We start from the raw sequence: 22739 nt of genomic DNA, 5'->3' as shown, positions 1-22739 counted from the left end.
TACATTTTTTTACAAATTTACAAATGCCTGCAGAGGAAACACATAAGTTAGAAATACCAGTAATACCAAGAGAACTGTACTATTGTAAAGCACGGCATTTGATTATATACAGAAAATGAAATATATTCACAACCTTTAACCCGCTTTTGTTATTGCATCTTTAGTTTTTAAACTTTAATCGTAAATGGCTTGAAAAAATGGGAAGAAATATATTATTCTTAGGGAGAATGCTCTGCCGCAGGATTAAGAAAGCAAATCTTTATTTAGCAGAAAACGTAACTGATCGCCTATCCTGGGGATAAAGGAAATAAATGAAACTCTTAATTTGCCATTCTGCAGGGAAGTGGCTTTAAAAGTGCTCCTACAGTGACACCTAGTGGCAATACCTGTGCTCAGCGCTACTAACGCCTTATTTGGACAACCAGGAGCCTCGTTTATATAACTTTGCGTAAATTTAATTCTAAAAAAGTGCATACACGCAAATCGGGACACACTTCTTAATCATTGAATTCAGATGTTTCATTCAGACCCAAAAATATATTTTTTTTCCTGGTCTTTCCGATGCAAACACTCCAAACTTATTTTGAGAAATTTTTTTTTATATCAAAACCATTTTCCTTTTTCTGTGATTACAGAAAGCGTTTCACAAAAGATGTACTTCAGATTTTTGCAAGTGCAGCAACTGTGGAAGGCTGTTTCAGCACTAAGGATGTCACACTTCGTCTCCAAAGGGCTGAAGCAGACAGGGGCGCTTTAATGCACGGGTCCACCCAGGCTGAAGCGGACAGGGGAGCTTTAATGCACGGGTCCTCCCAGGCTGAAGCGGACAGGGGAGCTTTAATGCACGGGTCCGCCCAGGCTGAAGCGGACAGGGGCGCTTTAATGCACGGGTCCTCCCAGGCTGAAGCGGACAGGGGAGCTTTAATGCACGGGTCCGCCCAGGCTGAAGCGGACAGGGGAGCTTTAATGCACGGGTCCGCCCAGGCTGAAGCGGACAGGGGAGCTTTAATGCACGGGTCCGCCCAGGCTGAAGCGGACAGGGGCGCTTTAATGCACGGGTCCTCCCAGGCTGAAGCGGACAGGGGAGCTTTAATGCACGGGTCCTCCCAGGCTGAAGCGGACAGGGGAGCTTTAATGCACGGGTCCGCCCAGGCTGAAGCGGACAGGGGAGCTTTAATGCACGGGTCCGCCCAGGCTGAAGCGGACAGGGGAGCTTTAATGCACGGGTCCTCCCAGGCTGAAGCGGACAGGGGCGCTTTAATGCACGGGTCCACCCAGGCTGAAGCCCACATGCCTCACTAGCAAGGGGCTTCAACCAACTTTGTTTAATAACATCTTAACACCCCCATCCTTCCTTAGCAAATGTTATCAGGGCAGGACCTGCCCCACCCTTCCCTCCATAATACACCATTGTAAAAAAATAACAATAATAATAAAAAATATATATATAAAAAAAAAAATAGGGTGGGGCCTCCAACACCTAAAATGGCCCACAGACCTGCAGCATAAAATTGTGCCTCCATAAGTATCCAGATGACATCATGCATGTTACGTCATCAGAAAATTAAATATCAGATGCTCCAGGACAGATTTCAGCAGAACTTGAAGACTTGGAACATTCCTGATTTGTCAAAGACCAAGTAAACCGAAAAGCACGGAATCAAAGGCGGCAAAGCACAAGCAGAAAAACGTCTTGCTTTACAGTGAGCCGTTATAACCAAGGTGCTCCAACAGCCCTCAGACATCTTCATTCCAAATGCAAGTCAGCAACCTGTCACAGGCCCTGCCAAGTTACACGGTGCCCACAGGTGGCCTCACAGCCCGTCCAAAACCCAGGCAGGAGCTCCGTAGTGCAGATGACGAGAGTCCAGGGTACACCATGTTCACCGCATACATTAGGTTGTGGCCTTTTCCTCCGGCGAGCACAATCGCGTAGCGGTTATGTATCCATGCCTGACACACGCAGCCACACAGCCTTCTGAACACAGCAGACATGTGAAGACTGCAAGCCAGCAGCGGCTTTGGCTATTTCACAGAAACATTCGTTCAAGAATAAAAGGTCATTCTGCCCGGAGTTTATAAATAATGTACAGAATAAAGGGAGCTAAAGAGTCCAGATTAACAGCTTGATGTTTACAGACAGACCATCCACTCTTCAGTGATGCTGCACAGCAAGGTTATACCATTATTGCCGCAGATCTGATTTTCTCTCAAGAACAGCTGTGACCCCTCCCACTAACCCTCCCCTCCCCCTCAGGTTCAGGGCACACAGTCAGGGGTGCAAACTCATTAGGGGTGAAAGAGGTGGCAGGGATCTACAGAAGGGAAAATGAAGTACCAGACTGCAGTTTGCTGTATTGTTTACCCCAATAAATGGTGCCCAAAGTAAACCAAGTACATTGGGGACAAAAACTGCTACAAATGGGACACCGCTTGGGCCATTAGCAGCTAACGGGCATTCAGCTGGCTTTGAGGCTACAGCGAAAGGCACCAGCTCAACTACACAACTGATGACATGTTTTTGTGAGACGGTAACATGAAAGCTTCAGCTTACATTACTGACAAGCGATTAGCAATTTGGACAAATAATGACATTTCCCCCATTCCGAAGCTCACACATCATATACTGAGCTAAAAGTTAACATACCTTACCTTCGCTATAAAGTCATGGGCGGTGACGACAAAAATTAAAACCAATATACGACCACACTTCAGACTGGTCAGGCTTTTCTGGAGTGCTGTGACTGCCCTCCGTCATGTCTCATCGATACTAAACAAACCCACACTGCACGCCACATCTGCGTACCTGCATCTGGGAGACTTTAGTTAATTCTGGACTGAACTTACACGGCAATCATCCACGGTTTCACTGTGAAACCAGTAAGTTTCACCCCTAACCTCAACGCTCTTCAGTCTGCAGATACGCTGCATTTGCGAGCACCAGTTTGAAGCCAAGAGCTTTCTGGTTTTTCCCAGGAGAGGTTGTTTACCCATGACGATATCCTTGCAGACCGCCCGCCCCCGTTAAAAAAGCTCATTGGATCTACATAAATCACACGTGTCCGAATTTGGGCTCAAAAAGACAAATTTCACTGAAAGATAAGTTTGCATCCCTGGCAGTAAAAGCCGTGGGGGACGGAACAGCTGCCCGTGCATCCGTCTTAGTGCCCCTCAGGAGTTGTCAGAGCTCAGACCCCCAGTATTTGCCGACAGTACAGCTCCGTCTCCAGCATTGTGCACCACATATTAAATGCTTGCAGAACCTTTCGGGTCTTTGTCCAAATCAGCCATTATTCCCCTGTGTGACGATGTGGACATACATCACACCCCAGAAACAACGCTGGTCAGTGCAAGACTACACCAAATACCTGCAAACCAGCAACCTGCGAGCAAGACGGCAAGAGTGCAGGAGATGCGGTTAGATGGCAGCTCCCACAGTGCCATGTTCCACTGGCATCTAAGGTTGGGCAGAGCAGGTGGTGCTGAAGACACTGGACTACAGCGCACTCCTGATGCGCAACCCGCCCTCCTGTAATACATACCCAAGGTGAACTGCTACAGATTGCATCAGAACGCAGGTCTCACACCCACCCAAAACCGAGCATATGCGGCTCTGATCCATATACAGCAGCCTGCTAAGATGCATTGGAGAGCTCTGCCAAAAACCCACAAACGTGTCATATTTACCCGAAGCCCGCGGGAGAGACAGGGTTTTCCTTTCTGGCACATAGCTGCCTCCCCCATTCCGCCAGACATGCCCCCCTCCCCGCCCTGGCCCTACACGATAGTGTTGAGGGAGCAGATGCTGGTACGGGCGGACACAGCGGTCATGGTGCTGCCCATCGGGGTGTCCAGGGACACCAGGAAGGTGTTGCTGTCAGCAGAGTCCTCATGTTCCACCGGGGGGCGCCTTGACGTCGAGCCCACCTCTTGGGCATCTCGCTGGGGATGGCAGGATTCAACGCTGGAGGGGTGGCCATCTGTGGTGGCTGAGCCATCTCTTCCTGCAAAGAGCAGCCAGTCAGCAAATAGCCAGCGTGTGAGTGACCAGGGGGCAGCGGCAGCAGCATCCCAGAGACTAGAGACCCAGAGCAGCTCGGGATTCATGATGCTGCCCAGTCATGTGGAGCTGCAGCGGCTGCCTGAGATCAGCAGGAGGCTAAATGGTGCAGGCGAATCCAAGGAGATCCACGAACTACACCATTCTTCCAATTCTCTTCATTTATTTTCATTATTATACCCCATCTATCCATCCATCCATGGGACATGGGGGGGATTTGGAGGGCCGGGGCTTCCCCCAGGCAACCTCAGGTGTGAGATTACAGCACCCCCTGCTGAGCCAGCAGGACAGCCCCAGAGCCCCATACACTCAGGGCTGTAAAGGAGACAGGCGGGTCGTACCCAAATCCACATAAAGCACGGCATCGGGGCTGATGGAGGCCTCATATGGCGGGGGGGGGTCCTCCGGGGGCGGCATGTCCGGGTACTTGAACGCGGCGTAGGGAGGGGGCGGCTCATGAAAGCGAAAAGCCCCACCAACGCCATCGTCGGACAGCCGCAGGGGTGCGAGGCTGGCTCCAAACCCACGCGGGTCATACTCAAACCCAGGCATCCTACAACCAAAGGGGTGCACTGGGGGAGGGAGAGCAGGCTGTCATTAGGCAGTTCAGCAGAGTCAGGGGGGCTGAGGCAGGGCAGGCGCTTACAGTTCCCCCCGATGAGAGTCTCAATACGCTGGCGGCGGCGCTGACGGAGCCGGTGGATGGTGAAGAGCAGCAGGGAGAGAACGAGGAAGGAGGAGACACAGCTGACCATCAACCGCACCCCGCTGGCCATGGAGTCAAAGAGACCGTTTCCATCTGGGTGGAGGAGGCAAACATGGAGGACAGACTTTCAACAATCGACATTTACAAAACCGAATCTCAATAACTGCCTTTCCAGTATACATCTACACAAACCAAGTGATAAAAGAATCAGTGCGACAGCACCCCCGTGCCGGGAGAGGGCCAGGGCGCCCCCCCTGCGCCGGGAGAGGGCCAGAATGTATTGGTGACTGCCAACTCAAGAATCAGAGCTCAAGTAGGATTAGGTCAAAGCATTTTTTGTTCAAAATATTAGATAACATTACACAGCAGTAGTAATTAATGACTAATTACTGCTTGTATTTTTGCGGTGTTCATTTTGCGACTGTACAGCAGACAGCGTTAGCCATGGTTTGGGCGTTTCCATAATCACATCAGCAACGGGACACAATAATATCTTGATATAGTCCAACACACTACATCCCAATCTTCAGTTTCACCAGAGTCATTTGAATACACAAGTCACTGTAAGGTTACCAAGAAAGCAATTCTTAAATCAAAATCAACAACTAAACATAAATGGCTACTTCAACAATTCCAAATCAGGCTTCCATCAACATCACAATATTGACACTGCTCTCTAAAGATTTGCCTGAATACACATATAACTGTCCTGGCACTGTTAGATCCTCATGCAGCCTTTGATATTGTTGATTGTGAAATACCGCTACACAGGTTAGAAAATTGGGTCGGACTCTGAGGAAGCATCCATGAAGGTTGAGGGCCTACTTAGAATGCAGGTGTCATTTTGTCTGTGGTGGCACTTGAGAGAGAGAAAACCGCCAACCATACAGAGTCTTACAAGGATGCATGCTTAGGCCACTCCTGTTCTGCCTATGCATACGAGTTCAAGGTGGCTACGCAGATGACACCCAGCTGCATTTAGCTCTCACACCAAATAACGTCAGACTCATTGCCTCTGGTTGTGCCTTGAAAAATTGGGATGCTGGACTCCCTCGAGCGGGAACTTTTGCAGCCCCTGACCACTTGTGCAGTGCGAAAGTGGCACACAACAGGAATTGGGACCTTAATGCTAAATAAGCAAGGAAGAAGCAAATGTCTCCCAGGTAAAACCCCACAAAATGTTCCACGTAATTACACAGCCCACCCCAAAATAATGGTATTCATTGATGCATGAAATGTACCCGATACACAAAAAAAAAATCCAACTGCTCAATTTTTGCTCTACTAATTCTCTCTTTTCCCCACACTTGCCTTAACTTGTAAGTTGACTAGCAGTACCTGAGATCAACACATCAAAAGTTCCTGGTTTGCAATACTTGCAAAAACCTGGCACAATACAACTTTCGTTGTTTCATACAAAGTAATTTCTTTATTCTGGACTGTCCCTGTTTAAATAAATGTACATTTCATTTAATTAAACCAGCACTTCGACGTCTCAGAAACACAGCTGAGGTCTGCGATTTTGGGTTCAGCACTGTTTCGGCAGGGTGGGTCTTTGTTGTACCAGAATCCAGACAGGTGAACTTGCAGCACTGGCGGGGGTCCTTGCGGAAGTGCAGGCAGCCCTGCGGCCGCTCGCACAGCGCCGCCACACACATCTCTGGCTCGCCGGCGTGACACGTGCAGCTCAGGCATGGGTCGTCTCCCTTGGGCGTGAAGTAGTAGCCCTCGCTCACCACATTGTCCGTGATGTCCACGCACGTCTGTCCTGCCAAAGCAAGGGCAGCAGTTACTCTCACTGCCAGCAGGGGGCGAAAAGGAGCCTCAACACTAATGCCTCAGGTGTGGCCAACAGGAGCTGATGAAAGCTGGTTCACACCCATCAGCCCTGGCTGCATCTGGAGCCACAAGTTCCAACATGCAGAGAACATTCCAGAGAAAGAGATCCAAGAGACATGCTGCCTGACATGGCGGCCATACAGACACAAGCCTCCAAGAAGGCTGGCCACAGTCAGCAAGGCGGACATACTCCTCTTGCAGAGGAAGGGGAATTTCCTATTGCAATTCTCAGCATGCCAGCTGTGAAGGCCACGCTCGTTCATGCTCTTCATCGGGAAGCGCTGCAGCTGGGCACAGAAGACGCTCTCCTGGCTGGGTAAGGCCTCAGCAAAACCGGTCAGGCCTTCGGGAGGCAGGAACACCTGCATGGGACCTGAACGAATCAAGAGAAGGTGGTGGCGATGAGAACCAGACTCAGCAACCCCGCCCCCACCCGCCACACCACACAAAGCTCACCCTTACTCGCCACCTCCCACTGGCCCTCCAGGCTGTGGTTCTTGCTCGCAGTTACATACTGGTAGCCGACCCAGAACCTGCAACACAGCAAGAAGAGTTACGAGCACGAATCAGAGAGGGTGGGGCAGGCAGACAGTGGACATGCTTACTTGCACTGGTCCTTGCGACCGCACACCGTCTCATCCACCTCGATTTGCAGGATGAACTGCAGCTCCTCACTGGTGACGAAGGTGGCCAGCCAGCCATTTACCCTCTGGCACGTCTCCAGTGCCTGCCAGTAGCTCTCGCTCTCAGGGTGGACCCGGTAGCAGCTGGCTGTCTTCTCGTAGTGGTGCCACCCGGTGGGGCATTTCTCTGTGGCAGAGCAGAGGGTGTCTCATGCACTCAGTGTGACCCCGGGGGCTACGCCAGAGCACCACAATCCACACCGGGCCTTTTACTCTGATATCAAGCTTTATACCAAAATCGCTATTTTTAAAGCTGTGAATCTGGGCCAAAGAATTAAATACAGACCATTAAATACAACTGAGGTGGGACCAGTGGTGTTACCAGCACGCCTACCAAGACTGCCAAGGAGCACATGCCCCATACTTCAGTGGGGGAGGGCAACGTCTTACTATTGAAGCGTATGGGTTGGGCCACACCCACAACGTCCTCCGCCTGCTCGAGGCCGATCCCGTGGTGGAAGCGCTCCTCTCTTGTAGCTGCAGGGGGCATCGCACACACAGGGTGCCCGTCAAAGTTCTGGAGTCAGCCAACACCACTCCCCAGGACGGCCCCCTGGCACCAACCGTGTGGATTTTACGGAACACATCAGAACTGGAGACAGCAGAGGGAGCAGGCGAGTGTGTGTGGGTGCTGTGTCACTCACGGGGACAGTGCAGCTCGTCACTCCTGTCCTCGCAGGCCGTCCAGCCATCACACCGCCAGGACATGGGGATGCACTGCATCCTGCCGCTGCGACAGTCGAACTGGCCGGGAGGACAGCGATGCTCTGAAAAGGGAGGGGGGGCATCAGCGGGGACGCGATGTCTCACAACAAAAATACTGCTGTGCCCAGGAAAAGGAGCAGAAAGCCACTTGAAAGTATCGACCGCCATTTGTCATCCTTTGTAAATGGCGGGCCCGATGACAAACGCCTCCCCAAGTTAAACCTGGCAAGACCCCCACCCCAAAAAAATAAATACACAAAGGCAAACGAGAGGAGCAGGTGATCAGGCTGTTCAGGAGAGCCACTCTGCAAGCTGGTTTCAGGTACCTGTCAGCCGCCGAGCTGCAGTGAGCCGGGAACCTGCAACAAAACATGAGACAGGAATAAGCACAGCACCACCAAGCGACTGTCGCTATCTCCCGCAGACCAGCACACAAGGTGCTGTGGGAGTACATATTCTCACGGCGTTAACACTGATCTACAGTGCATCGAATTTAACAGTGTTAAGCAAGTTAATACAACGCCATCTTGTCCATTTACAGTCATTTGCATATTGAAAATCACGGTGGCAAGACTAAATTTATGACACATTCAGAAAGCATCATTTTCCTTGGGTTTTGTACAGTGATCCAGCTGCCCTGGTACCGTAAACCGTTTACACCATCAAGCTGAAATGAAGCCGTCGCTCAGGCTTGTCCTGTCCCGCTCCCCGCGGCTCTCCTCCGCCCCCACACCGGCCTCACTCCCACTTAGGACCGCACACAGCTGTAGAAGCGCCGCCATACCCCAAGGGCCAGTCGCTCCTCCGGACACACAGGGGCCGGACTGCCAACCGCACCACTTCTAATAACTTTCATACCGGTCCCACGTCAGCCAGCTAAAAAGCTATCGGGTCCGTTAGCCGACCCCAGTCTTCCAGCCCACTAGCTGTTGATACGAGCCGGTAGCATTTAGCAGCGCGGTCCCGTCCTTCAGCGCTCACCTGTCCGGGGCTGCTCAGTCAGGACGAGGGCGAGGAGGAGGGCGAGAGGAGCCAACACGCCGCTGTCTGCTTTCGGCGCCATTTATCCCCTGTTCATGAGCGCCGCCCAGCGTCAAGTAGGAAAAGCAAGGGCGACGGCCGACGCACAGCGGCCCGACAGCTCAGTCAGCACGACCGCCTAAGGCAGCGCGGCGTGGCTCCGCACGACCATGGACCCAAAGCGAAAAGCTTCACAAGGGAGCCAGCCAGTGTAGCAGGACAAAACGATTCCCCAGCCTCACTATCTGTTGGCCTCAGAAATAGAAGATGGCCTCTTCAACAGGACGCGAAGCCGCCGCCGAACCAATGAGCGTCAAGCCGAGGGGCGGAGTCTCGCCGCTACGTCACCCTCCCACCGGGCCGTCGGGGGACAGATACACACCTTGATTTTTTAATTAAATCGATGCAGAACTAGAGGTATGACCATCCATAATTTTTCCCTTGGTAAATGCTATAAATTATCAAATAATCATTGTAACCTCCTTAGTTTTATTAGTTATTCAATGTTTATTGAGTATCATTCAAATCTTCTTCCAATCAAGCCATTTTCCAAATAAATAATTCCAATAAACTGTAACTACAAGATTGCCATAATGATCTTAAAAAGAGTTTCAACTCAAAATATCCTTTCCTTCTATTTTAAGATAAGCTGTGAATTCTGCCACTGTTTTTATTGAACTACTACTGAACTGTGTAACGGCAAATCAAGTTTCCTTAAGTATTCTGTTAACTCAGGGTCGCCAACGTTGATCAGTTGGCTGGCGTGAGATTTTCAATTCGAGACAATTCTGCACACACATTTACATGAATGTAAGAGTTTTATTACCTTGTTATTGCTCTGTAGGGTTTGCAAACTGCCCCGACGTTTTGATGCAGCTAATTTTAGAATTATAATGGGATAATAATAATTTGCCTTAAGATTTCTTGCGTGAGAGTGAGTCTTAAAGCGTGTCTCGCCAAATGACTTGCAGGGTTGCCAACTCTCCTGCTTTCTCACTCTATAAAATGGCTTTTATAGGTTCATCTCTTCTTGCACTGTCTTGCACTGGTCACTCACTGGTCCCATGGTCAGCAGAGTGATGTCACCGTTGGAACGAGGTGCTAAGCTGATGCTACTCTCTCAAGTGTATTTTACTTTGAATAAAAGGTTCTGGTTGAAATATTTAGGAAGAAATGAGATTTTTAGAACTTCTTGATTCTTTGATGGAGAGCGAATGTTATTGATTGTAACATTATGAATTGCTGGTACAACATATTGATTGAGTGTCTAAAAAGTTGTTTGTTATAGATAAAAAAATCTTTTTTTCTCCTATCCTTTTTGCTGAAGGCAGTGCAGCCTATCAGAAGACGCCAGCAGAGGCTGCGTGTGACATTCCTGCAGAGCCCACTTAGTGCAGGTAAAAACAGATGCAATCCTTACCTTCGACCAGCAGGTGTCAGTGTCGGCCTGCAGGAGAGGCATGCTGCTCCTCCCTCCTGTCTGCGCTATAGCACAACAGTCTCTTTGATTCGCAGCAGTAAATGAGTGAGGAGAGACCTGAGGAATGCAAGCAGCACACTACTGACTCACATCTGCATGCCCCCCCCCAGCTCCACCCAGGGGAAAAAGGCATTTTTCCAAAGAAAACGTAAAGTAAAGCCCATGCTGTACATCCCTATTCCCCACTTTGCTCTTTTTCTGCGGTCCTGACACACTGGACATTTTGTTTTTGAACTTTCTGCCGCTTTGGCGATAATCTCCCACCAAGTGTGACGTCACTGAGAACGGCTGCTTGCTGCCTGTCGTCATGGCTCTTCTCCATCCATCACTCGCCCCCCCCCCCCCCCGCCCTCGTCCCCACCCCCGCCAGCTCTGCTCTGGTGGGCTTTTCATGGGGGCACCTGTCAGGAAGGGGGGAGGGGTGGGGGTGTGCAGTGGGGGCCAGATGAGCGGAGAGAATGAGGGTGTTCTTCCTGGGGAGAGGAGGTGTGGGAGGCCGAGCGGGGGGGTGATGGAGGAAGGAGGTAAGGGGGGGGTTGGCTATTCGCCGGCGAGCTTCACTCTGCTATCAGTGCTAAAGGGCTCCATTCAAGGGCACCTCAGCTGGTGCCTGTGAAGCCCGCGGGGGCCTCACAACCGTGGGCGGGGGCACAGAGACACCCTCCTGGTTCACATGGTGTCTTTCTGCTTTCCCAGCACACCCTTGTTCCCATCATGCACCTGTACAGATGCATCACGTTGCCCAACAAGCATGGCTTCCTGGTCCAGGTGCCATTCCAGGAGATCCACCTCCTAGGCAGCAGCACAAGCTCACTGTCCTTTTGGGAATGTTTGAAAGCGTTAATGCAACAGGAATGCCCGTGCTCCTGCAAGGGCCCTCACTCTGTGGTCTCTGAATGCAAGCAGCTGAGCAGGCAGCCGCCTTGGGATGACAGGGGCTGCATTTAGGTCCACGGACCCCGGGACTGGAGCGGGGGGGGGGGTGGGGAGCAACTCCCTCCACAATGAAGTGGATACAGGGTGCCACAAAGAGTGGCTCTGTGCTCCTGCTCGGAGGATGAGCCCCCTCAGGTCCCAATCCGGGGGGACTCCATGAGTCCGGCTCATTCAGACCGGGCCAGGCACCAGTGCCATTTGGAAGTGGCCCGTCTCACCTCCTTGGCAGCAGTTCCTGTGTTTCACCCCTCAGGGATGGGCTCTGGCCACATGTCTCTGCTGTTTGTCTGTGATGATGAGGGATGAGGCCAGGCCAGTGCTACCTCACATGCGGTACAGGCACACAACGTCTGTGGTGATGAGGGGTAAGGCCAGGCCAGTGCTACCTCACATGCGATACAGGCACACAACGTCTGTGGTGATGAGGGGTAAGGCCAGGTCAGTGCTACCTCACATGTGACACATGCGCACAGCGTCTGTGGTGATGAGGGGTAAGGCCAGGCCAGTGCTACCTCACATGTGACACATGCGCACAGCGTCTGTGGTGATGAGGGGTAAGGCCAGGTCAGTGCTACCTCACATGCGGTACAGGCACACAACGTCTGTGGTGATGAGGGGTAAGGCCAGGTCAGTGCTACCTCACATGCGGTACAGGCACACAACGTCTGTGGTGATGAGGGGTAAGGCCAGGTCAGTGCTACCTCACATGCGGTACAGGCACACAACGTCTGTGGTGATGAGGGGTAAGGCCAGGTCAGTGCTACCTCACATGCGGTACAGGCACATAACGTCTGTGGTGATGAGGGGTAAGGGCAGGCCATTGCTACCTCACATGCGGTACAGGCACATAACGTCTGTGGTGATGAGGGGTAAGGGCAGGCCAGTGCTACCTCACATGTGACACAGGCGCACAGCGTCTGTGGTGATGAGGGGTAAGGCCAGGTCAGTGCTACCTCACATGCGGTACAGGCACACAACGTCTGTGGTGATGAGGAGTAAGGGCAGGCCAGTGCTACCTCACATGCGGTACAGGCACATAACGTCTGTGGTGATGAGGGGTAAGGGCAGGCCAGTGCTACCTCACATGTGACACAGGCGCACAGCGTCTGTGGTGATGAGGGGTAAGGCCAGGTCAGTGCTACCTCACATGCGGTACAGGCACACAATGTCTGTGGTGATGAGGAGTAAGGGCAGGCCAGTGCTACCTCACATGTGACACATGCGCACAGCGTCTGTGGTGATGAGGGGTAAGGCCAGGTCAGTGCTACCTCACATGCGGTACAGGCACACAACGTCTGTGGTGATGAGGGGTAAGGCCAGGTCAGTGCTACCTCACATGCGGTACAGGCACACAACGTCTGTGGTGATGAGGAGTAAGGGCAGGCCAGTGCTACCTCACATGTGACACATGCGCACAGCGTCTGTGGTGATGAGGGGTAAGGGCAGGCCAGTGCTACCTCACATGTGACACATGCGCACAGCGTCTGTGGTGATGAGGGGTAAGGCCAGGTCAGTGCTACCTCACATGTGACACATGCGCACAGCGTCTGTGGTGATGAGGGGTAAGGCCAGGCCAGTGCTACCTCACATGCGGTACAGGCACACAACGTCTGTGGTGATGAGGGGTAAGGCCAGGTCAGTGCTACCTCACATGCGGTACAGGCACACAACGTCTGTGGTGATGAGGGGTAAGGCCAGGTCAGTGCTACCTCACATGCGGTACAGGCACACAACGTCTGTGGTGATGAGGGGTAAGGCCAGGTCAGTGCTACCTCACATGCGGTACAGGCACACAACGTCTGTGGTGATGAGGGGTAAGGCCAGGTCAGTGCTACCTCACATGCGGTACAGGCACATAACGTCTGTGGTGATGAGGGGTAAGGGCAGGCCAGTGCTACCTCACATGCGGTACAGGCACATAACGTCTGTGGTGATGAGGGGTAAGGGCAGGCCAGTGCTACCTCACATGTGACACAGGCGCACAGCGTCTGTGGTGATGAGGGGTAAGGCCAGGTCAGTGCTACCTCACATGCGGTACAGGCACACAACGTCTGTGGTGATGAGGAGTAAGGGCAGGCCAGTGCTACCTCACATGCGGTACAGGCACACAACGTCTGTGGTGATGAGGGGTAAGGCCAGGTCAGTGCTACCTCACATGCGGTACAGGCACACAACGTCTGTGGTGATGAGGGGTAAGGGCAGGTCAGTGCTACCTCACATGCGGTACAGGCACATAACGTCTGTGGTGATGAGGGGTAAGGGCAGGCCAGTGCTACCTCACATGTGACACAGGCACACAGCGTCTGTGGTGATGAGGGGTAAGGCCAGGTCAGTGCTACCTCACATGCGGTACAGGCACACAATGTCTGTGGTGATGAGGAGTAAGGGCAGGCCAGTGCTACCTCACATGTGACACATGCGCACAGCGTCTGTGGTGATGAGGGGTAAGGCCAGGTCAGTGCTACCTCACATGTGGTACAGGCACACAACGTCTGTGGTGATGAGGGGTAAGGCCAGGTCAGTGCTACCTCACATGCGGTACAGGCACACAACGTCTGTGGTGATGAGGAGTAAGGGCAGGCCAGTGCTACCTCACATGTGACACATGCGCACAGCGTCTGTGGTGATGAGGGGTAAGGGCAGGCCAATGCTACCTCACATGTGACACATGCGCACAGCATCTGTGGTGATGAGGGGTAAGGTTGGCAGCATGTCCACACACCTGGCTTCCTCACCATGTCTGCCCCCTGTGAGAAATCAAAATGTTCCAAAATCAGGCAAAGCTAGCGAAGGCTTGCAGGAAACTCACTGTTTAATCCATCAGGGGGACAATGGAGGGGAAGTTTCCCTCGAACAGGGCCTTTCCAGTTCAGCCCGTCGGTCCTGGGGGAGTAGCCTGACTCTCACGGGAAACCTCGTCCCACAGGGGGTGGGCAGGCAAAGGTGACAGCACTGGCCTGCTAATGAAAGCTGGAGTTGATGAAAAAGCCATCATACATTTGCTCAGTTAGTGAGGCATAGGAATGTAAGCTCGGGTGTGGTTCCCATGGAAACAGAGCAGCTGCGTGTCTCATGGACAGGTGTCCCCTTCTCCTGATTTTGTCCTCACCTCATCTTCATACTTCTAAAGCATGGGGGATGACCCGCATATCTATTGGTGTGAGTAAGGTGCAGCCAGTGCCCCCCAGCTCGAATAAAAGCGCCAGCTTTTATAGCACTTGCTGGCGGTCTGGAACACCTTTGCACCTGTCATGGGTCTGCAGCAACCACCCAGCATCCAAACTGTATGACATTCCTCCCGCTGGTCATCACAAACTTCCCTGTCATGGTGGGAGGGCATGTGGACTCTCTGTGAGTGTTCCGGCCTGTCCCTGCAGTGGACTATCTGGCACGGTAGGAGGGCGTGTGGACTCTCTCTGAGTGTTCCTACCTCTCCCTGCAGTGGACTAACTGGCACGGTGAGAGGGCGTGTGGACTCTCTCTGAGTGTCCCTGCCTGTCCCTGCAGTGGACTAACTGGCACGGTGAGAGGGCGTGTGGACTCTCTCTGAGTCTGAGTGTTCCTGCAGTGGAGTAGCTGGAATGGTTTTCCAGTCCTTCAGGTGAATTCTTGCTGATTCTCTTTACTGCCTGTCACTCTGCCCGCCAAGCTCATTAGTGAGTATCCTTGGGAGCAGTGACAGCCCCCCCGGCTGGGATGGGTGCTGTAGAGAAACCTTTGTTAGCCCCATGGGGATAGTCAGCATTGTTTCTGGCTTCTCATGCAAAATACACCAGGTCTAACTTTAGACATTAAGGGTGTTCGAACGTTGTTCAGGTTGTGCCCTGTGCCCCGGGACTGCCCCCACGCTGCAGTGCTCCTGGTCGTGCCCTGTGCCCCGGGACTGCCCCCACGCTGCAGTGCTCCTGGTCACACATGGACCTCGCCACTGGCTCTCGGTGCCGGCTGCTCCGGCAGCCAGCACTGGCTGTGTGGGGGAGTGATGATAAGCAGGATAATCTGCATTCCGCCATGTGGCTGGCTCTCCCCTGTGCCAAGAAGGTGAGGATACCAGCTTCATTGCTCTCTGTAGGAGGGGGCTCTGTGGTCACGGCTCTGGCAGGGGGCCCCCGTTGCTGAGTCAACATTTACTCAGTGCTCATAAGAGCAGCCTTGGTGGGGGGTCCCTGATGGGGCGGGCCAGAGGGGGCGCTCTTTGATCCCATGGTGTCTGCTGGCCCCCACACATGACATCCAGAATCATGGGGGGGGGGGTGTTTGTTTCATTGCTTTCAAAGAACAATCAGTATTCTGCCTCCATTCCCCCTCCTCTGTACATTTCTGCTCTTAGTCGCCTGCAATTAAATGCTGATCTTAAATATGAGAATTTATGTCCCCCCCAGGACTTGGGGCCCTGTGTGGGCAGTGCTCTCTATCACCCCCCGCTGAATGTTTCAGTTCTCAGTCCTCCCTGCAGCTCATTGGATGGCGTACAGGGTAGTGCTTTTTGCTGGCATGGATGTCAGAGCGGTCGGTGGTGGCCTCTTTCCCACTTGGCCTTATGATGTGACCTTTGACCTGGGGGCAGTGCACTCAGTGATGCCTAGTAAAGGACACAAAGCCATTCCCCGTGCCAGAGCTGCATTTCTGTGTCAAAGAGGGCACTTGGCAAGTGACACGTTACTTCCTGACCCGACGCCATGTGCTTGTTGATAACAAACCCAGCCTATTGTCGATGCTCCCCCTGCTCACACACGTCGGCACATACAGCCCTAAGCCGAGTCTCCTCCCTGAGGAGCCCAGGTGCCCATAGTTGGGGAGCATGGCCCACTCCAGCTCTGCCCTGTGCTCCCCCACGCCTGTCAGAGCAATGCCCTCCATCCCCCCCAGGATGAGGCTCTGTTGTCTAGACGAGAGCAGTGCGCCTACGGACACATTAAGTTATTAGGAGTGTAATATGACCCTAATCCTTCTCTGAGGGGGGTGGGGTGGGGGGGGCACAAAGGCACAATCCTCTCTGAAAGGCTGACTTATACACATGCATCAAACTAATGCCATAAGTACAGCGTCGCCCTGGACCCTACGTCATACACGTGCACGGCCCCAGAATCGAAGACCACAACAACAATTGGTCTGTGTGGTAGCATTCATTGGTTTATGGGAGCGAAGGCAGTGGACGCTCCTGTGGTACTTATATGGCTGACGGCAACTGAAACAATGTTTATATATACAGTTATAACATTATATAACCCACCCTGGGCATCATGTCAGCTGGTCCACAAAACAGTCAGGATGCTGGCACCAAATTCACATGCTTCCATTAAGTTTATCCGTACTTTAAAATTAAAAAGTACTATAAACACTAATGTTTTAATATAAAATGCATGAACAGTAACTGTAGCAGCTCAACATTTTTCCAAATTTGTCTACACAAATTTTGGAGCAGCACAAATGTAACCAGGACCACACATGTAACTAGCTGGTTATTGATGATGTCAGTATGCGCGCCGGTATGACACCCATTCCTACCCCAATGACCCTGTGCTCCATGCAAGAGTATAACTAGCTGGTTAGTGATGATGTCAGTATGGGCGACGGTATGGCACCCATTCCTACCCCACTGACCCTGTGCTCCATGCAAGAGTATAACTAGCTGGTTAGTGATGATGCCAGTGTGAGCGCTGGTATGACATGCATTCCTGCCCCACTGACCCTGTGCTCCATGCAAGAGTATAACTAGCTGGTTAGTGATGATGTCAGTATGCGCGCCGGTATGACACCCATTCCTACCCCAATGACCTTGTGCTCCATGCAAGAGTATAACTAGCTGGTTATTGATGATGTGAGTATGCGCGCCGGTATGACACCCATTCCTACCCCAATGACCCTGTGCTCCATGCAAGAGTATAACTAGCTGGTTATTGATGATGTCAGTATGGGCGCCGGTATCACACACATTCCTGCCCCGCTGACCCTGCGCTCCATGCAGGAGTATAACTAGCTGGTTAGTGATGATGTCAGTATGGGCACCGGTATGACATGCATTCCTACCCCACTGACCCTGTGCTCCATGAAGGAGTATAACTAGCTGGTTAGTGATGTCAGTGTGAGCGCCGGTATCTCACGTATTCTTGCCCCACTCAGCCTTCACTCCGCACCCGACCTCGGCCCAGTGACCATGACCACAGGCACAATGCCTCTGCTCCAGCCACGACCAGCCATGTGACAAAATGCTTCACAGTGGATAGAAAGCCACCCGTGACGCGCTCTCCGGCAGGGTCTGGGGTCAGAATCCAGAAGCTGGGTATTCAGAGTCACTGCTACCATCAGACAGGGACTGGGATTGCAGATGTACGGCTTAGGTACAGCTCGGGTGTGGTTTGGGTACTGCTCGCATATTTGCAATGGCACGGCTTGGGTATGGCTCGGGTACGGCTTAGGTACAGCTCGGGTGTGGTTTGGATACTGCTCACATATTTGCAATGGCACGGCTTGGGTATGGCTCGGGTACGGCTTAGGTACAGCTCGGGTGTGGTTTGGGTACTGCTCACATATTTGCAATGGCACGGCTTGGGTATGGCTCGGGTACGGCTTAGGTACAGCTCGGGTGTGGTTTGGATACTGCTCACATATTTGCAATGGCACGGCTCGGGTATGGCTCGGGTACGGCTTAGGTACAGCTCGGGTGTGGTTTGGGTACTGCTCACATGTTTGCAATGGCACGGCTCGGGTATGGCTCGGGTACGGCTTAGGTACAGCTCGGGTGTGGTTTGGGTACTGCTCACATATTTGCAATGGAACGGCTCGGGTATGGCTCGGGTACGGCTTAGGTACAGCTCGGGTGTGGTTTGGATACTGCTCGCATATTTGCAATGGCACGGCTTGGGTATGGCTTGGGTACGGCTTAGGTACAGCTCGGGTGTGGTTTGGGTACCACTCGCCTATTTGCAATGGCACGACTCGGGTATGGCTTGGGTACGGCTTAGGTACAGCTCGGGTGTGGTTTGGGTACTGCTCGCATATTTGAAATGGCACGGCTTGGGTATGGCTCGGGTACGGCTTAGGTACAGCTCGGGTGTGGTTTGGATACTGCTCACATATTTGCAATGGCACGGCTTGGGTATGGCTCGGGTACGGCTTAGGTACAGCTTGGGTGTGGTTTGGGTACTGCTCACATATTTGCAATGGCACGGCTTGGGTATGGCTCGGGTACGGCTTAGGTACAGCTCGGGTGTGGTTTGGATACTGCTCACATATTTGCAATGGCACGGCTCGGGTATGGCTCGGGTACGGCTTAGGTACAGCTCGGGTGTGGTTTGGGTACTGCTCGCATGTTTGCAATGGCACGGCTCGGGTATGGCTCGGGTACGGCTTAGGTACAGCTCGGGTGTGGTTTGGGTACTGCTCACATATTTGCAATGGAACGGCTCGGGTATGGCTCGGGTACGGCTTAGGTACAGCTCGGGTGTGGTTTGGATACTGCTCGCATATTTGCAATGGCACGGCTTGGGTATGGCTTGGGTACGGCTTAGGTACAGCTCGGGTGTGGTTTGGGTACTGCTCACATATTTGCAATGGCACGACTCGGGTATGGCTTGGGTACGGCTTAGGTACAGCTCGGGTGTGGTTTGGGTACTGCTCGCATATTTGCAATGGCACGGCTTGGGTATGGCTCGGGTACGGCTTAGGTACAGCTCGGGTGTGGTTTGGATACTGCTCACATATTTGCAATGGCACGGCTTGGGTATGGCTCGGGTACGGCTTAGGTACAGCTCGGGTGTGGTTTGGGTACTGCTCGCATATTTGCAATGGCACGGCTTGGGTATGGCTTGGGTACGGCTTAGGTACAGCTCGGGTGTGGTTTGGGTACCACTCGCCTATTTGCAATGGCACGTCTCGGGTATGGCTTGGGTACGGCTTAGGTACAGCTCGGGTGTGGTTTGGGTACTGCTCGCATATTTGCAATGGCACGGCTCGGGTATGGCTCGGGTATGGCTTAGGTACAGCTCGGGTGTGGTTTGGGTACAGCTCACATTCTTTGAAATGGCACGGCTCGGGTATGGCTCGGGTACGGCTTAGGTACAGCTCGGGTGTGGTTTGGGTACTACTCGCCTATTTTCAATGGCACGGTTCGGGTATGGCTCGGGTACGGCTTAGGTACAGCTCGGGTGTGGTTTGGGTACAGCTCACATTCTTTGAAATGGCACGGCTCGGGTATGGCTCGGGTACGGCTTAGGTACAGCTCGGGTGTGGTTTGGGTACTGCTCGCATGTTTGCAATGGCACGGCTCGGGTATGGCTCGGGTACGGCTTAGGTACAGCTCGGGTGTGGTTTGGGTACTTCTCGCATGTTTGCAATGGCACGGCTCGGGTATGGCTTGGGTACGGCTTAGGTACAGCTCGGGTGTGGTTTGGGTACTGCTCGCATGTTTGCAATGGCACGGCTCGGGTATGGCTCGGGTACGGCTTAGGTACAGCTCGGGTGTGGTTTGGGTACTGCTCGCATGTTTGCAATGGCATGGCTCGGGTATGGCTCGGGTACAGCTTAGGTACAGCTCGGGTGTGGTTTGGGTACTGCTCGCATGTTTGCAATAGCACGGCTCGGGTATGGCTTGGGTACGGCTTAGGTACAGCTCGGGTGTGGTTTGGGTACTGCTCGCATGTTTGCAATGGCACAGCTCGAGTATGGCTCGGGTACGGCTTAGGTACAGCTCGGGTGTGGTTTGGGTACTGCTCGCATGTTTGCAATAGCACGGCTCGGGTATGGCTTGGGTACGGCTTAGGTACAGCTCGGGTGTGGTTTGGGTACTGCTCGCATGTTTGCAATGGCATGGCTCGGGTATGGCTCGGGTATGGCTTAGGTACAGCTCGGGTGTGGTTTGGGTACCACTCGCCTTATTTTCAATGGCACGGCTCGGGTATGGCTCAGGCACGGCTTAGGTACAGCTCGGGTGTGATTTGGGTACTGCTCGCATGTTTGCAATGGCTCGAGTACAGTTCGGTGCTTGTTGTCAGTGGAAAAACGCCATAAGGCAGAACAGGCCCTTGTTTAGTTTGTGGATTCCTTCACTGTGGGAAACCTTAAACCCCAGATAAGAACCTTTTAATTATCAGCAGCCTCCACCCCCCCACCTAAACAGTAACAAATTGCTTCCCATCAGCCCTTGAGACCCCCCCAGTCCTGGCCCAGAAGCCTTTTGTGTCCTGGCTCACAGGTGTGACATGGTCTAATTAAAAATGCCACAGCATCTGAAGGTGACACCCCAGCGTCTTTGATGTTTAATTTTGTTTTCAATGGCAGTAGAGGGCCAGCTAGGCAGGAATGGGTGTGTTACCAGTGGCAGCACTGACATCGTCACTAACTACGCCATGGCCTACGTGAGTGGCTATGCTGTCATGAGCATTTATAGTTCTGTGTGGCTGTGTCTGTGTCACTCAACAATCAGTCCACCAAAATACTAGGTGAAATATAGTTTTGCTTTTTGCATTTATCATCTTCCCACCCTGCGGTATATTCAACTGAAGAATCACACAATTGAAACAGAAAAAAGTAACATTTAACAAAGTATCCATTCAGTGAGTCTTGGTTACATTTGTGCTGTTACAAATTTCCCATAGGTAAATTTGGAATAATGTCCAGCTGCCACAAAGTCACTTTTTATGCATTGGCCCTTTGAAAGTTAAATGTCTATACTAGACCTGTTGCTATGATGCTTAGGGTGGATTATTTACAGTTTTTTTCATTTGCTAAGATACATTCTGCAATACTAAAGTCACCTTCTCGAAACTCTTCACACAGTTCCCATAACATCAGTTTATCTGGGGTAAACTGTGAATCATTTCTCATCGCTTTCATACAAATGCATTCAGTAACTCAAAATTAATGGATTCCTTTCTCATTCGAAATTCACCACCATCAAAACTTTACACTTTTACATTTGCTCTCTCTCTCTCTCACTCTCCCCATCTGTCTCCCTCCATCTCTCTCTCTCCCTCTCGTGCTCTCTCTCTCTCTCTCTCTCTCCCCCTCTCTCTGTCCCCCCCTCTCCTCGCCTCTCTCACCAATAGCGAGCATCGTAGGCTCTGTGGGCAGAGGAGCCAAGCTTTGCACCAAAAAGGGCAGAGGACTGCCCTGCTGCTGAAACTCAGGATAGCAGCACAGACAGGAAATTCAACATCTCAGTTTCAATGAGTGACTGGTACATCAGCCAAATTCTGATTGGCCAGACTGTCATTCAGAAGACTAGTGCTGACATGGAGAAATGATCTCAAGAATTAACTAAACTAGAATGTTCTTAAAATGTCCTTTTAGTGACAATAACCTTGAGTTGCCACCAATCACACCGAGAAGAGACTCTGACCATGTGTGGCCCCGAAGCCCAACCCTCACACAGACCTGTATCATGCCCACTTCCTCCAGCTGCTGTGGGATGACAGGTTCTCCCAGGAGTCTCCCAGGCAGCCGGGGGCCCTGATGAGACACCGCAGGCGGCACCTTTAAGGACACTTTTCTAAGTGTTCTTTGACACATCAATGGCTCTAAGTGGAGAGTTTTGGCACAGTAAAAAGTCACCCCCCCCCCCATCGTTCTCCTGTGACTGATTTTCCACATTCTGACAAAATGCAAATGAAAACTGGAAATAATTGGCAACAAACTTGCCAGTGTTAAAGAGGTTCAGGTTTAAATAAGAGTTTTTTTGGGACATTGCTACACACACAATCTTAAGTCCTTCTGCTGCTGTTTATTTTCACAACCACAGCCTGGATATCCCTCTGTCACTGCTGACTGGGACATTGGGAGTGACCCCCCCCAGGCCTCTCCCTCCCCCACAATTTGTCTAAGCTGCCTGCCCCCACTGCCCACAGCACTAATGATACACAATCAGTCATATTTATGCTATTTGTGCTAAAATTATGTGGCCTTTATCAGAGGTTAAAGATGATATTAATCAATGATTGTGCACAGTATACCTCTAATACTTGCCATTCTGACAGAGCCTGTCATCCAGACAGCTCCTCTCATCCTCACAGATCCTCCCATCCCAACAGAGCCACCCACCCGATACAACCTCCCATTCCGACAGAGCCACCTGTCCCGACAGAGCCACCCATCCTGACAGAACCTCCCATCCCGACAGAGCCATCCATCCTGATAGAACCTCCCATCCCGACAGAGCCACCCATCCTGACAGAACCTCCCATCCCGACAGAGCCACCCATCCTGACAGAACCTCCCATCCCGACAGAGCCACCCATCCTGATAGAACCTCCCATCCCGACAGAGCCACCCATCCTGACAGAACCTCCCATCCCGACAGAGCCTCCTGCAGAA

At 52.2% G+C, this 22739-nt stretch overlaps 1 protein-coding gene across 2 annotated transcripts; it reads right to left on the bottom strand.

The window, feature by feature from the left end:
* Window positions 1–243: 243 nt before the first annotated feature.
* Window positions 244–9323, bottom strand: LOC125719891 (integral membrane protein DGCR2/IDD-like). 2 transcript variants are annotated; one of them, XM_048994732.1, is made up of 11 exons: window positions 8975–9323; window positions 8320–8352; window positions 7933–8055; window positions 7679–7765; window positions 7211–7415; window positions 7062–7138; window positions 6796–6978; window positions 6331–6534; window positions 4707–4859; window positions 4402–4632; window positions 244–4004 (listed from the first exon to the last, which is right to left on the bottom strand). In XM_048994732.1, exons 1-11 carry the CDS (start codon window positions 9054–9056, stop codon window positions 3778–3780), a joined length of 1605 nt encoding a protein of 534 aa, XP_048850689.1. In that variant the 5' UTR covers window positions 9057–9323; the 3' UTR covers window positions 244–3777. The 2 variants fall into 2 exon arrangements, with proteins under 2 accessions (XP_048850689.1, XP_048850698.1); XM_048994741.1 differs by lacking the exons at window positions 8320–8352; window positions 8975–9323 and having other exon boundaries at window positions 7679–7841.
* Window positions 9324–22739: the final 13416 nt, after the last annotated feature.

The sequence above is a fragment of the Brienomyrus brachyistius genome, chromosome 2, assembly GCF_023856365.1.
Source record: "Brienomyrus brachyistius isolate T26 chromosome 2, BBRACH_0.4, whole genome shotgun sequence".
NCBI classification, from domain to species: Eukaryota; Metazoa; Chordata; class Actinopteri; order Osteoglossiformes; family Mormyridae; genus Brienomyrus; species Brienomyrus brachyistius.
The sequence above is the reverse complement of the archived record's forward strand: the minus strand, read 5'-3'. Positions and strand labels throughout refer to the sequence as shown.

What these genes read in the sequence shown, in the direction of transcription:
- LOC125719891 (XM_048994732.1), bottom strand. Translation starts at nt 9,056, where the DNA reads ATGGCGCCGAAAGCAGACAGCGGCGTGTTGGCTCCTCTCGCCCTCCTC. An exon ending in TGACGAGCTGCACTGTCCCC is followed by an intron (nt 7,766 to 7,932) that starts GTGAGTGACACA and finishes TGCCCCCTGCAG; the next exon opens with CTACAAGAGAGGAGCGCTTC. An exon ending in CCCCTTCCTCTGCAAGAGGA is followed by an intron (nt 6,535 to 6,795) that starts GTATGTCCGCCT and finishes TTGCTTTGGCAG; the next exon opens with GACAGACGTGCGTGGACATC.